The following is a 16,506-nucleotide window of genomic DNA, read 5'->3' on the forward strand; positions in this document are numbered from 1 at the left end:
ATCACATGTCTACGTGCTTTAACTGCTTACTTGAACTTTGTGAAGCATGCCTAGTTTATTTCCTACTTTTTCCTTATTCTTTATCAGTATAGTCGTGGAAATCTTAGTGTTAACTGTTGTATTTGTCGTTTGATCTGTATATTTACTTTGGGACTACGGAACGGTATTTCGGGAGATCCCCCTGTATTGCATATTTACTTTGGGACTATGGAACGGTATTTCGGGAGATCCCCTTGTATATTTACGTTTGGGACTACGAGACGGTATCTCGGGAGATCCCCTGTTGTTATCTCTGTGTATTGAGCTGTTACCTTCTATGAATTCTTTCTTATTAAATTCAGTCTTTATTCTACTGCGATATTTCATTCCTGCCTTGCTTTATTATTATATATACCAGTAGGGTCCTGACCTGACCTCGTCACTACTCGATCGAGGTTAGGCTTGGCACTTACTGGGTACCAATTGTGGTCTACTCATGCTACTCCCTGCACATATTTTTCGTGTGCAGATCCAGGTGCTCCTTATCAGCCACACTGTCAGTGAGCCAAGACAGCTTTGGAGACTTCACGGTATATCTGCCGCGTCCGCAGACCTCGAAGTCCCCTTCTACACTTCCCCATATCCATTATCTTCTGTATTTTCTTTTGATAGACTCTGATGTATAGAGACACTAGATTTTTCTTCTGTAGTTTATGATTCACGATGTTTCGGGTTTTAAAAATATTGTGTAGTATATTGGGGAGTTGGTTATTGTACATGCCAAGCGGCATGGTATTCAGTTATGGTGTTATTGCTACAGTTAATTTTTAAATTTATGTTTTTATTTTATTTTTTCGCAAATGTTAGGCTTACCTAGTCATAGAGACTAGGTGCCGTCCCGACGTCATATGGAGGGGAAATTGGGTCGTGACATTTAAGCCCTTCAGGGATTTTCATATAAATTTCGTTGTCTAATGTGCCATACAAGTAGGCTGTGACAACATCCATCAGACGCATATCAAGTTTTTCATGGACTGTCAAATTTATAAGATACCTGAAAGTGATTTCATCCACCACAGGAGAATATGTCTTCATATAATCAATGCTAGGTCTTTGCGAAAATTCTTGTGCCACAGCTCGTTCTTTATATCTAACGACTTCATTTTTATCATTTTGTTTTAGCACAAAAACCCATTTGTATCCCACTACTTTATTCCTTCAGGTGTTCGGACTATACGTCTGAATGCTTCACGTTTTTCAAGTGACGCTAATTCTGCCTGGATAGCGTCTTTCCATTTTGGCCAATCATTTCTCTATCTACATTCATCGACAGATCTTGGTTCAAGATCCTCATTTTGTTGCTTTATCTCAACAACAACATTATAAGCAAAAATGTTGTCGACAATAATATTATTTTGGTTCGATTTTTTTCCCATAGAGACATAACTTATTGAGATCTCTTCATTCTTATTATTTTCAGGTATCTGGACCTCCTCTGAGGTCTTATCATTTGTTATGTCACGGGACTCTTTTTGAACAATTGCCTCCATATTATGATCTCCTAGATCATTTGCTCCTTTTCGCTTTCGAGGATTTTTATCTTTGGAACCAATTGGTCTACCACGTTTCAAGCGTGGCTTAGAATCATTTGTATTTATAGATTGTCCAACCAGGACATCAATTTGAACAGGAGCATTAGCAGCGAATATGTGACATAGTCATTCTTGGTAGGTTAGTGAATGCATCTGGCAGTTGATTTGTAATATTTTGCAAATAAATTATCTTTTGAATCTCGTGTTTACATTGATTTGTTCGAGGATCTAAATGAGATAGTGATAATGCATTCCAATCTATCTCTTTTTACAATTGCTTATTTTCTCCCCCTAATATTAGGTATACTGATTCATCAAAATGGCAATCAGCAAATCTTGCCGTAAATAAATCTCCAGTCATAGGTTCCAAATATTTTATAATAGAAGGAGATTCATACCCAACATATATCCCCAATGTTCATTGGGGTCCCATCTTTATGCATTGTGGTGGAGCAATTGGAACATATACTGCACATCCAAATATTCTAAGATGAGAAATATTTAGCTCCTGACCACAAACCAATTGTATTTGGGAGTCTTTATGATAACTTATGGGTTTGATCCGCACAAGAGCTGCTGCATGCAAAATAGCATGGTCCCATGCTGAAATGGGAAGTTTTGTTCTCATAAGCATTGATCTAGCAATTAATTGGAGGCGTTTGATCAATGATTCCGCTAGACCATTTTAAATATGAACATGAGCAACTGGATGCTCAATTGTTATCCCAGTTGATATGCAATAATCATTAAAGGCATGGGACGTAAATTCACCAGCATTATCAAGACGGGGTGTCTTAATTGCATAATCTAGAAATTGTGCTCTTAATCTTATTAATTGAGCTTGTGACCTCACAAAGGCCAAATTACGGGTTGATAACAAGCACACATGTGACCATCTTGTAGATGCATCTATCAAAATCATATAATATCTGAATGGTCCACATGAAAGGTGTATGGGCCCATATATATCACCTTGTATACGTTCCAAAAATGCAGGAGATTCAACTCCAACTTTAATTATTGATGGTCTAATAATCAGTTTTCCTTGAGAACGTGCAGCATAAGAGAATTCTTTAGTTTGAAGAATCTTCTGGTTCTTCAATGAATGACCATATGAATTCTCAATTATTTTGTGCATCATATTATAACCGGGATGGCCCAACTGTTCATGCCAAATAATAAAATCATTAATAAACTCCTTGTTTACTATGGCATGTGATTCAACTACACTAATACTAGTGTAGTATAATCCGGAGAAAAATGCGGGAAGCTTTTCAAGCACATACTTCTTTTCCGCTTTTATTGTAGTAATATAGAGGTATCCAACCTTTCCTTCATTGGTGGTCTCAATATGATAGACATTTTGGCGAATATCTTTGAAACTCAACAAGTTTCTTTGAGACCTAATACAATATAATGCATCATTAACAGCCAATATAGTTCCCCCTGGTAGTAATATAGTTGCTCTTCCAGAGCCCTCAATTAATTTTGTACTACCAGATATTGTTATGATACTGGTTTCTTTCATAATTAAATAAGAAAAATATCTCTTATCTTTTAATATGGTGTGCGTCGTAGCACTATCAAGAAAGCATATTTCTTCTTTATTATTCATACGGCCAAATGAAGACTGAGACGTTTTCATATTCTTCATAAAGAAAAAAAATACATTATAAGTAATATTGAAAATTTTAACAACAAAAGAAACTATATTTAGGGAGGTAAATACTAATAATATAAAAAGTTTTATTCAAAGTATGAACTTCATAAAATAAAAAGAACAATTATTCTTATAATTTTTCCCAGTAATAAGTCTTCAGTTATGATGCTCAAAGAAGTCTCCAGCTTCTAAATGAGTAATATCTGCAAGGCCTTAAAAATATCCTCTTTATAGGTAAGATTTGCTTCAACTTTATCATGATTATTTATACGGTCCGCCTCAAAATTATTCTGAAAGGCCAAGTGAGTCTCAAATTTATTTTATTTTCCCTTTTATAGAGGCTTGATAAAGTTTAACAAATGTTCAGGCGACGATAAACTCGTGCCCAATGATTTTTTATACCACATCGGTGGCAAATATTACCTTTACCTTTTGAAGGATTATTCTGAGAACCCTTATTGTTCTCTTGTTTATAACAACCATCACTATGGAGATTATTATTTCATCCCTTGCCACGCCCATATATATTCATAGGACCACAATAATTATTTTGTCTTCTTTCAGATTTTTGATCTATCGCTATCACATTCGTTTCAGGGAATGGAGCTGATCCAGTGGGGCGGGATTCATGATTTTTCATTAATAGAACATTATATTTTCCTTAGCCATCATTATTCCATTAATATCATATATTGGGATTCAAACCCAATGTCTTAGCATCATGTTGCACCATGACTTAAACCCGGTGCCTTATCCTCATGGAGCACTGGAACTTGAACCCATCGTCTTACTCTCATATAATATATATCGCAAGTTGTTTCATTTATTTAAGGAATGTAACATAATTTTGTATACCATAAATTTAATTTTTGATCAATTCGACATAGTGAAAACTATCATGAATAATCGAATTAATTTACATGATAAAAATTGCTTTACAAGTGATAAGGCATGTAAACAATTATGAATGACTAAAACATAAAGAGATATTCTAATCGTTCGAGACAAATACATCAATTAGTTTAGATAGACATTTAAGTCAATATTAAAGAGGAACTGCATCTTTACGTTAGCATACTATAACTAAAATATGAAGAGTGTATAAGTATTCAAAGCCAAAAATACTTTTTTATTCAAAAAAATACTTTTTTTCAAAGTCGAAGTATTTGGCCAAGCTTTTAGAAGAAAAAAAGTGCTTCTGAGTAGAAGCAAAAGCAGTTTTGTAGAAATAGAAAAAATGTAGCTTCTCTCCAAAAGCATTTTTTTAAAAAATATTTTTGAGAAAAATACAGTTAGAAGTAGTTTTTAAAAGTTTGGTCAAACACTAATTGCTACTCAAAAGTATTTTTCAATTTAATTAGTTAAACACAAACTGCTTCTACCAAAAGTACTTTTGAGAAAAAACACTTCTCAAAATAAGTTGATTTTTGCAGCTTGGCCAAACAGGCCATTAGAAACATTCTTTAAAAACTTAGTCAAACACTAATTGTTGCTCAAAAGTGATTTTTAAATTAAATAGTCAAACGCAAACTACTTTTCACCAAAAGTATTTTTTTGAAATGCACATTTGAGAAAAGCATTTTTCAAAATAAACTAATTTTAAAAGTTTGGCCAAACACGTTATAAATCACTCTTATAAAATTATAAAAGTCACTTCAGTAAATTATAAACTTTAATGGAAAAATGACGGTGCATAGCCGCTCTCAAATTAATAGCAGAAAAAAAAATATATATATATATATATATATATATATATATATATATATATTCGGCTACCAAATGTAAATAGTTTCTGGCACGTACTAAATGTGATTATAGCCCAACTTTAATAAGTACTTCATTATTTCATTATAACTTTTTTACCTTAGGTATAGAGTGCTGAAGTCCGACATTGATGTGAATATTAGATGTAGGTCCTTTATATTATTACCTTCCAAGGTTCATTTAATTAGTTTTAAGGTCTATTTTCTTATTATACAATTTACTACATTTTTTTCAAGGTGTTATCGTCTTACATTCATTTGGGAATCATTAGTTGGCAAATTCAACTGACAATGGCCGACTTAAAACTTTTACACCACTAATATTCATTGGCATGCCCGTTGGAATCACGTTTAGAAACAATTAAGGATATTTGATGAGATCAAAGGTGTAAAAGAAAGTCGTAGAAGCTTGAAATTTAAAGAGAAAGTTGTAACGAAATTAGAATAAAAAGAATTAATATAAACTTGACAAGGAACAACATGAGCTGAATATGTTTAGTGTTGTATGAATAAATAAAGTCTTAACATATGTACAAGAGAGGCCTATTTATTTCAAGGAACCAGTCATGTTGACTAATTGACTTAACTCCATGTTCACTCGACGTCATGGGCAGAGCTAGAATATTAAGTACGTATTCAAAGGAATCTAACAGATTTTGCTTAAATCCGGTATTTTATTAAATATAATGCAACCAAAAAAAAAAAAAAAATCAGTGTAATCCCACAAAGCAGGGTTTAGGAAGGATAGAATATATGCAGGTCTTATCCTTACCTTGCGAAGGTAGAGAAACTATTCTCGATAGATCCTGATTCAATGTAAAAACATTATTAATTATGTATAAATATTTAATTATAAATTCAGTAACTAAGACGAACTATGAGTTCGATGACAAATTGAGAATCATAAACTTCAAATTCTGTCTATCGCCTTAATGGTTACTCGAACGGGATATTAACTGATAGAAACTTTCTCGGGCTATATTAGGGGTGTACATGGATCGGGTTGGTTTGGTTTTTATGAAAACCAAACCAAACTAACTATATCAGTTTGGATTGGTTTGGTTTTGTCGGGTTTTTCGGGTTTTTTGTTACTTAAATGTTATTTTAATCTTACTTTGTTAAATTTTTTATAGGTAAACGATTCTTATGGGAGAATTTTCTTAGTAACACGTAATAGTTATTTTTTTAGTATAATAATATTTTGTTGATGTGCACTTTCAAGGTTAACCAAACTTAGTAATTAAACATAAAAATCAATATGATACCTAAATAATAATAATCACTTCACGTTCGAAAAAAATATAAGAATTTAATAGATCTTAACATATGATATGAATATGGAAGAACAAACAGATTGACGCATTTCAGTAACACTTGATGAGAAAATGATCATACAACCCATTATTTAAGGTTAATAAATATAGAGTACTTCATATACTATTAAATATTATATCCCGCAAGAAAATCCCCAATATTTCTAGACATTTTTTAAAAAAAATTCTATATAAAATCTTAAAAGTATATACAAAAATTATATATTTATATGTCGGTTTGATTCGAGTTTTTTTACTCAATACCAAATCAAATCAAACCAAACTTAGTTGAGTTTTTTAATCGATTTGGTTTGACTTTTTGATTTTGTGCGATTTTTCGAACCGATTTGTATACCCTAGGCTATATGCAGATTTAGATTTCTCATGAACGGGATATTAATTCTCTCTCTTTTGTTGTCATTGACGTTGATGAACAACTGATAGATATTCACGTGGTGTTCGTCGGCACCTCCTTTAAACAAATACCCTTAGTCAAAGAACGTGAATTTATTTATTTCACTTCTGTTTTTTTGCCCCTATTTAAATATTTTTGATTGGCCTCAAAATATGAACCTGTTTTAATACTGACAAAAGTTCAACTTTATCAGAACATTATATTTATCTCTGATTTTCGGTAAAGCTTTATTTTAAAATGATAAAGGTTCATTTAGCATGATTGAGGTTACTAGGCAACTTATGGTACTTCAGTATATCGAAGTTAACGTTATAAATTTTTTCAAAAGTGGGAATTTATCCTTTTGACCAAACTTCCAAAATTTATTTATTCTGAGTAACGTTTATTCCAAAATAGAATTTCAGATAAGTATTTTGGGAATTGGGAATTTTTGCAATCAATCCATTTGATAAGCATGAAAAAAAAAATCCATTTGGTAAGCAATATTAGACGTCGCACTTTCAATTTTTGAACTCTATTAGATGTAAATTTTAATATTGGGTAGATCACTGTAAACACCACCATAATACAACTTAGTTGTGTAGATATGGCTCCTCTATTTCAAAATAAAGTGCTTGGGTTACATGTTTGGCTGTTACTTCTTTAGGAGTTACGGAGATATAATAACATCATTTTTAATAAATACTAGTATAAATAAATGAAAATATAAAAATATACATTATAAGAAAATCAATCTTCCCAACAGTTTTAGACCTGTACCCAAGTCGATTCCATTCCTCTATCGTTGGAAAGCATCGTATAACAAGTTACCTTGTATGGTGAAAATGTCCCAAAAACCTTCATTCCAAGTAGAAAATAAAAACCTTTCATCTACCAACCTTTCACCTATTTGAACACTTCTTTTCAGAAATCCAAATCCAAGAGTTAATAAAGGAGAATACAAAACTTTTGAAAAGGGAAATGTAGGTATTGACAAAATTGCTTCAAGTTCTCATCCTCAGTTATGTTACTTACAGATACAGTAACACATAAAGTCTTGTGGAGAGAGAGAGAGAGAGAGAGAGAGAGAGAGAGAGAGAGAGAGAGAGAGAGAGAGAGAGAGAGAGAGTCAGGTACTGTTGAAAAGATTTCTGTGTATCAAAATATTTTGATTGGTTGTTAGTATTAAATATACTACTGTAAAGAATGGAAAGACTACAACTGTTAGCATAGTCTCAAATTTGGAACACATACCTTAAGACTAGAGAGCTTGGGGGATTAGTTTAAATTCTGCATTTCATATGGCACAGCACATTCAATCGCTTTTTTCAAAGCTTCTGCTCCCAGATTTACAAGTACCTACAACAATTTATTGGAAGCTTTAAATGTAGTTTGCCCAACAGAAGCAGTAATGCATTAGCAAATGGATAGCAGAGGTCTTGAATTTGGCAAAAGGGGAAAAACAACACTGGATTACCAAAACCATAACAGAAATTTGACAGCATGTTCCTTAACTATGTCTAACCTAAAAAACATTGCCTAATTTCTCTGGGACAAAGAAGAAAACACCCAAAAAAATAACAGTAAAAAATATGATTCTTAACCATTAAACTTCAGTAAACTTCTCCAATATTCTAATTCCAGTACCATAATTACCTGATGTGAACCAGATCGAATAAGTAAAGCATTGCTTGAATATCCAATGTGCACATGAAATCCCTAAATATACTGGACTAGGACAACTGCGGACCATCCACAAAGTGAACAATAAAGGACACCGTAATTTTAGTGGGATGTCAACTGCATTTCCTGCTCTTTTTCTTTCCTAATTATTTTGTGTATTTAGAAATATCTACTGGATAAGTAAGATCTCCGAGCATGTTCGTAGTCATGATCAGTGCCTCCAATATCCTTTCAATTCCTTTTACCTGTCAAAGTTCACTCTGATGTTCAAACACTCAAAAGGCTAACCAGATAACTTCTTGATTAAAGCATGCTATTTTCCCCTTCATTTCTGAGCTTTAGCTCTATGAGAAACCTCTCCTTGGTCACATGCATGGATATGGTAATGTAAGGGGATAAGTTGACCGATGTTTGACCTGAACGGTAGTTGGTTAAGCAGCTAATGTACGCCATGCATCAGCATATTATTGATGTATACTGGTTCAGTCCCCAGGATGATATTCCAACAAATTAATTTACTTATGGAAAAACATGTAGGCCAAATTGACAACATTAAATGAGTGACAACCCATAATCTCTAGAAATCTACGTTTTGACAACATGCAGACCATAATTATACACTTAGTGTTCAAATCTTTCGTGTAGCTGTCTTAATGAGGGCATTGTTCTTCTTGACCCTTGTTTAAATTTCCTGCAGCAACTCTATAAGGAAATAATAATTAAATAACTTACATGGAAGAGATGCATCATCAAAACAGAGAAAGAAAGAAATATGATGACAAAAGAAAAAAAAAAAAAGAGCTTCACCTCATTTGCATCTTTATAACTGCTAAATTCATCCTTTTTAGGCCAACATACTTGCCAGCACCTGCAAAATCAAGCAAAGTCAATTAATGTTGTTGCTGACCCATCGATGAAGTATAAAGGCTTTGGGCTGGATGGAGGATTGAACAAATGAGAGTTTCAAGTAGAAGCATCTGTGCATTTCAGCCAACTAAGACAAAGAGTGCAAGGAGAAATTTTCCATTTAAGAAATTAGACAACATTTTGGAACATAGAGAAAAGGACCGCAATATTAACACATAGAGAAAGAGGGAACAAAACCTTTCTCTCCCTAGACGGCGGGCAAGTTCTTCAGCTAATGCTTGGCCTGGTAAATCACCATCAGTTGCCAGCACAATTCGGGATGCCTGAGTAGAATTTAAGGTAAAAAATGAGAGAAAAATGAGCAAGGACATTAGAGTCATATTTTTTGCTGAGTGCTCTCAGTATAATGCAAGCATCAAGAATCCCAACCTTATCCAATAACTCTTTGCAGTTCCACAGGTATGAAAATCTGGTGTCCTGTCTTCAGGTGCAAGAAGAAAAATTAAGCTGGAAAATATAATCCTAAATCTCATATATTTTTTTAAGAATAAGTGGTAAACCACAGAAAATCTAGGTGGACTTAAGTGTGATAAACACGTCATAAACTGTGCAATTCATGAGTAATAGAAACAGAACTCTAGCCAATAGCCTTAAATGCAACTGTATTCATCTCTTCCTTTGACCAACCTCTTAGTAAAGAATAATCAAATAGGGGAAAAGTAGAAACATAACGAAATCAAAGCTTCTAAGATAATTAACATAGCCCTTTATTTCCTAACAAAGAGTACAGCACTAATATCTAACTGAATCCTGTTCCTGTTGGAAAAATAATTTCTCACAAAGCAAGATGATGAGCGTTCTGTGGTCTATCAATGCAGTAAGGTAGATGATTAGATACTTTAACAATTTGCTCTTGAGTAATTATGTCATTCATAGATGCTACATTTTTTTTTGATAACCAAGAAATCCCCAAAGGGTAAGAAGTACAAAGACAGAACGAGAGACAACTCATGACGAACTTCTAAAAAGAATTCAAAGTTTAGAAATATATAATGTATTCCAAATGTATGAACATTCCCCTAATTTATTAAGATTCAAATAGGATATATGACATGGTATGTACAATATGAGCGGGTGCTTTCATTAAGCAGACATATTTGTCAAAATTCTTTGCAAATGATGATGTAAGAAACACAACGAATATCTTCACGAATGTCATTGATTCTGGTACATTATGCCAAAACATTTTTGTAAGAACACAAACCTCTTCTGGTGGTAGTAGTTCTTTGGATGTGATGGCCTGTGGTGCACCATTAGGAACACTGACACAGTTAGGAATTCCAGCTTCTTCCAATGAAAGCTTATCTATTTCACCTTCTACCTTTAGTCAGCAATACAATATAATATCTAATCAGTAGCCAGAAATACATATCTGAGAAAGAAGAAGAAGAAGAAGCGTTTTGAAACTTGCAATGATGATCTCGTCTGCTTCTCTTACATCATCCAGTCCATAAAGTACCTTATCTGTACCCTTCTCCTGGCAATTGAAAGTAGAAGTTGATTAATAAAGCACAAGGAAAACAATGAAAACTAACAGCTTATCTTAGAGAATATATCCAATTATCATTCAGAGAAATCAATGGTGGTTAAAGAAGCAGATCTAACTGAAGCTTGAAAATACTCTCAGTCTGACATCATAAAATGTAACGTTCAGAAACATTTGAACAGAAGATAAGCTAAAATTATTCAAAAGAGTTCCAAATCAAAAAGAAGGGAACAATTATGAAATTGAAATGAATATTACTGCAATGCAAAGTGTCATATATTAGCATGACAAACAATCCCCTTTGTGTTGCAAGATCTTAGACTGTTAATTTTTGTCAAGGCCTCAAATATGTTTCTTGTTTACTAAAAAGGATTTAAAGCTAAAGAGTTTGCTCATCGAAAAACCTTTGCAAGATTAATTTTAGCTTAAGAAAGGGAAGCATGCATTACATATATTTTAGTGGTATTGGCACATTGTGTTTTCGCATACTTCCTCATTATTCCATGCAGACAATCAGGACTATAACTTAATGAACGAATGTACCTGCCAAAACCTTTTCTCAAGAGTCCGATACTTGCAGCCAATGAGAATACCATTCTGCCTATAAGTGAAGGCAATGATGATCTGCAATCACAAAAATATTGGCACATAATTCATATCTCCGCCCATAATGCCGCCATAAAGTATTACTTTCCAGTTTCAAAACAAGTGATGAATCCCTTAAATCATAACCTATCTACCATCAAGAAACCATTGAAGAAGACATTACACTGCTAGGATACTGTCACAAAACTCAGTCAAACTTCATCTTGATAAGTATGCTGGCTTGGAAGCCATTTATTGAACTACATGTTTCTTGAGTCTTACTTGCTTTCCAAGTTAATGAACTTTATCATAGTTTTTTTGTTAATTTGTGATTTAGTCATTATTAACAGACCCGAAGTTTAGTATTTCCTCTTGCTTTTCTATATGTTAAGTCAAAGCTTGATCAATCTATTGCCTTGCTATACTCATGTGAATCTTCTCCTACAAAGACATGTTTACCTTGAACTCTTAGATGGAAAAGGGTGTGTGCTAAAAGAGAAATTGAAGATTCTCAAAGTTGTAAAACTAATGATTCCAGTGCAGTTTTTCAGAAGCTTCATTCTTAAACCATCACTGAGCTTTGTCCTTGTATACATGTTAAGCAACCAACAAAATCTGAAATATGCATTGATATTACGAATGCCCATTGGACACACAGAATTAATTTTACTAATAATCAAAAGCTCTACCAGATAATAATGCAATAGCATTGTCCGCTGTTATCATGAGTGCCCAGCGCATTTGGACGCACCATATTAACAATCAAAAGCTCTACCAAATCCTAATGCAATAACATTGCCTGACCTGATCACCGGCCATTTGCATGACATGATTTCTTTTCAGAGTATCCTTTGATATCATCCTCTTAGCAAAATATGCAGCCAGCTGAAATACACCCAAAAGTCATAGGCAATAAACAAAAGAAAGTGTCTTGTATCATTTTTAGCAAGCATCAGTTTCCTTTTGTTAAAACTATTACAGGTTTGATTTGACTGTTTTAAGCCTATATGTAATTATGCCAATAACGATGAATTTACCAAATAGTAACATAAGAACTATAAATTCCCATTCAACTTTTTGAGAGAATCAAGAACTCTGAGACAACTCAAAACCTATATGAAGCACTATGCCAATGTGCACAACCTGGATACTATGGCAGATAAGAAACTACATTTTGAGGGGAAAACCGCTTTCTGTTTTGTTAAACATAGATGTTTGTAATACTTAGCTTTGTGGTGTCATATGAAAAATGCAAAAACAAGGAATACAATTGATTTCTTATAGCTTATTTAGAAGCATAGTCTCTATTAGAAGGTGTTTCTCTTGTTAATAAAACTTACTTACTCTATAAAAATAAAATGAAAAGGGCATCTTGCTTTACATCATGCTTAGAGAATGCATTGTCGAAAATCTTCTGCCCGTTGCTAAAGATTTAGACTATAAAATCCCACCACCAGATTTAGAGTATGCATGGTTAAGACATCTTATTATAGACTTCATTTATAAGAAGAAGTGATGAGCTGCTAGCAAAAGAAAGTTTCCTTACCATATCACCTAATGGTTCTAAGTTCAAGCTTTCCTCCGTAAGTATCCGAGGAGAACCCATTCTGCCAAGTTGATCGACCCCATCTGATGTCGTGCTGTTGTGTGCGAAGACCTGTGTCCAGAATTAACATCCAATGAGGTGATTTGACTTCTAGCTCTCAGAAATTAATGTGATCAAATTCATTAAATTAAATTACCTGGCCTGCCCATCCACATTCAAAATTGAAACACCTCCATAATGCGAAATTCCTTGATGACCACAAAATCAAGTTTGACGTAACTTTAGTTGCTTGTAAAAAGGGTATCACTGATCGTAGGAACTATCATACCTTTTCCCGGATATATGAAATGATAAACTCCTCTCCATCGACCGACCACCTTTGCACTATTTCAGAAGAAACAAATAAATACAAAGGTATAGAATCGGATTTTTTTAATCTAAATCATTAATTTAAAGGTTTGATGAAAGCCGAACATGTATCAATCAGAATAAGGTTAGAATCTCAGTAGATACTGGGTAGACTTCTCCTTGAATACTGAGAAACACAAAATATAAGGAAGCAAATTTCTGAAGTAAAATCATGTCTATTCATTCAAAAAAGTTGACCACTATGCTCCTTCCCAACTTGCCATCAATCAATAAAAAACTTCCCAGAGTTTCACCTACATATCATTTCCTTCATTTTTCACTGAGACAATGACAGGTAACAGAAAATGAATGGGGCTCTTTGTATTTTCTTTACTACTGTGCGTGTGGGCTAGAAGGTACAGATTTCAACTAGTTTGTGTTGCTAAATATGGTTAATGGATTCGTACCACTTGATACTCATAAAAAGGGAAAGGAAAAAAAAAAAAAGGAAGGCAATAACCAAGAAAAACACCAAATAAAATGTCACACGTATACCTTGGGACAGATTAATCGAGTGTATTCTCCAGGGATAATAGAGTTGCAGCAAATAATACCCACATTTTTCACTTTCTCCTTCAGTTCAGCAAAATCATCTGCCTCCTTATTTTCATCTCTCTTCAAACTAGCTAAGAAAGTCGGGGAAAAAAGAACAACTGCACAAAATTAGAAAACAGAAAGAAAAGAATAACACAGGTAAAAGCAAAAGCACAAGAAGAAGAAAATAGAAAAGAACCTGCAGGTATGAAGAGACTAACTGGAGTAATAGAACGAAACCCGTTATTGATTGAGATGATTCTTTTGGAGGAGAAATTGAACAAGGCAGTGGGAGGAGCTCCTATGGGGTTACAGTAAAAGAGAGTTGGCGCAAAGAAGCTGTGCGAGCCAAATAGCATTTCAAGAGTTGTTTTCGTTTAGAAGAGAACTCTCAAAAGCCTCTCTTACGCCAATGTCGCCTCTTATCCAAAGGCCAAAACACTCTTCACCGTATTTTTCTTTTTTTGTGGAATGACCGACGTACACTTTTTAGATTAACGGCTTGTTTGCATGGTTGTTGCTTGTCATTTCATAATATATTGTATTGTACTGTATTATTTTGATATATATAATATTTAGATAGATTGTATTATTTACCATCATTTCATGATATTATGCACCAATAATATAAAAAATAAACTTGCAATTAGAGGTGTTCATAAAAACCCGAAAAATCGAACCAAACCGACCAAAAAAACCGATACTTTTTAAGTTTGGTTTGCTTTTGGTTTTAATAAAAAAAGCCAAAAAAAGTAGATATTTAAATATATATATATATATATATATATATATAATAATAATTCTTTGCTATTATAATAATCTAATTATTTATCTTTACATTCTAGTTTGATTGGTTGTTTTCTTTTGCTAAGTACAAGAATTTATTTTTTGTTAAAAATAATCGATTTTTGATAGACAAAATGAAAGTGCAGAGAAGAAAAGAAGTTAACGAAAGCAAAAATTGTATTAACTCTCCAAAAGATGCTCCTAGAGTGTAACGACCCGGCCGGTCGTTTTGAGAGTTAGAGCCTGAACCCCTATTAACTGCTTTCTCCATATCTATTTATACTATTGTGACTTGCCGGGATGATTGATTTTGAGTTTCGGAGTGTTTTGGGACACTTAGTCCCTAAATGAGAGCTTAAGTCTTAGAATTTGGACCGTAGTCGGAACTGTGTGAAGACGATTCCGAAATGGAACTCCGTCAATTTCGTTAGCTCCGTTGGGTGATTTTGGGCTTAGGGGCGTTTCTGGAATGTGTTTTGGGGGCCCGTAGCTCATTTAGGCTTGAAATGGCGAAAGTCGAATTTTTGGAGATTTGGACCAATAGTGAAAATTTTGATATCGGGGTCGGATTCCGATTCTGGAAGTTGGAGTAGGTCCGTAATGTTGAATATGACTTGTGTGCAAAATTTAAGGTCATTCGGACGTGGTTTGATAGGTTTCGGCATCGGTTGTAGGAATTTGAAGTTTCAAGTTCTTTAAGTTTGAATTGGACGGTGATTCGTGATTTTAGCGTTAGTTGATGTGATTTGTGGGCTCGACTAAGTTCGTATGGTGTTTTAGAATTGGTTGGTATGTTTGGTTGAGGTCCCGGGGGCCTCAGAAGAGTTTCGAGGACTTAACGGATCAAAAGTTGGATTTAAGTTGCTGCTAAAGTCTTCAGGCATCTGTCATTTTCGCACCTGCGGTGGAGAGACCGCAGGTGCGTGATCGCACGTGTGGAGAGACAAGCGCAGAAGCGAAAAAATGGAGGAGTGCCAGGGGTTGCAGGTGCGAGGTGAATTCCGCATCTGCGATGCCCGCAGATGCGTTAGGGTCATCGCAGGCGCGCAAGGTCCGCAGAAGCGGAAGGGATTTCCGCAGGCGCGCAGGTGCGGCCCTTTCATTGCAGGTGCGAAGGCAGAGGGGATAAGTGATTTGCGCAGATGCGCACATTTTGCCGCACAAGCGCACCCGCAGGTGCAGAAATACCTGGGTAGTGGTTAAAACCGAAGGGCTTCGCGATTTTTGTCATTTTTGGACTTTGCAACTCGGTTTAGGGCGATTTTTGAGAGAATATTCGAGAGATTTCTTAAGGTAAGTCCCTTGTGCTTATTTTTTATCAATAATCTTGCTTCCCCGTGTATTTTGTCCACCTAGTTAGTGTGTATTTAAGGTGAAAATTGGGAATTAAAGCTAGGGATTTGGAAGTTTGATTTGTGAATTTGGAGGACCATTTGGTGTCGGATTTTAGTAAATTTGATATGGTTAGACTCGTGAGTGAACGGGCTTTCGTATTTTTTGAATTTTACCCGATTCCGAGATGTGGGCCCCACGGGCAATTTTTGAGTTAATTTCGGAATTTTCGTTAAAATGTTGATTTCGTTAATTAGATGAGTCTATTATTGTTGTATTTATGATATGTAATTACTTTTGGCTAGATTTGGGCCATTCGGAGCCGGATATTTATGGGAAAGGCATTATGTACGATTGATTGAGCTTGGTTCGAGGTAAGTGGTTTGCCTAACTTTGTGTGGGATAAAATCCCCTTAAGATTTAGAACTATTGTTGTATGTGAGCATCGTGTACGTGAGGTAACGAGTACGTACACGGGTTAGTTGTGGTAAAACCCAATTTTCTTACCGAGCAGCAAC

General features: G+C 34.4%; 1 protein-coding gene across 11 annotated transcripts; it reads right to left on the minus strand.

Moving 5' to 3' along the window:
- Window positions 1–7,380: 7,380 nt before the first annotated feature.
- On the minus strand, window positions 7,381–14,331 carry LOC104094759 (primase homolog protein). Of its 11 annotated transcripts, none has more exons than XM_033655767.2 (14): window positions 14,070–14,329; window positions 13,832–13,962; window positions 13,257–13,312; window positions 13,125–13,176; window positions 12,929–13,039; window positions 12,187–12,267; window positions 11,341–11,421; window positions 10,723–10,788; window positions 10,516–10,632; window positions 9,681–9,728; window positions 9,489–9,574; window positions 9,192–9,252; window positions 7,956–8,060; window positions 7,381–7,559 (listed from the first exon to the last, which is right to left on the minus strand). In XM_033655767.2, exons 1-13 carry the CDS (start codon window positions 14,227–14,229, stop codon window positions 7,980–7,982), a joined length of 1,131 nt encoding a protein of 376 aa, XP_033511658.1. In that variant the 5' UTR covers window positions 14,230–14,329; the 3' UTR covers window positions 7,381–7,559; window positions 7,956–7,979. The 11 variants fall into 11 exon arrangements, 9 of the variants coding, with proteins under 9 accessions (XP_033511658.1, XP_033511657.1, XP_033511656.1 ...); XM_033655766.2 differs by having other exon boundaries at window positions 7,381–7,607; XM_033655765.2 differs by having other exon boundaries at window positions 7,381–7,618.
- Between the last annotated feature and the right edge of the window lie 2,175 nt (window positions 14,332–16,506).

This window comes from Nicotiana tomentosiformis, chromosome 2 (genome assembly GCF_000390325.3).
Source record: "Nicotiana tomentosiformis chromosome 2, ASM39032v3, whole genome shotgun sequence".
Lineage (NCBI taxonomy): Eukaryota > Viridiplantae > Streptophyta > Magnoliopsida > Solanales > Solanaceae > Nicotiana > Nicotiana tomentosiformis.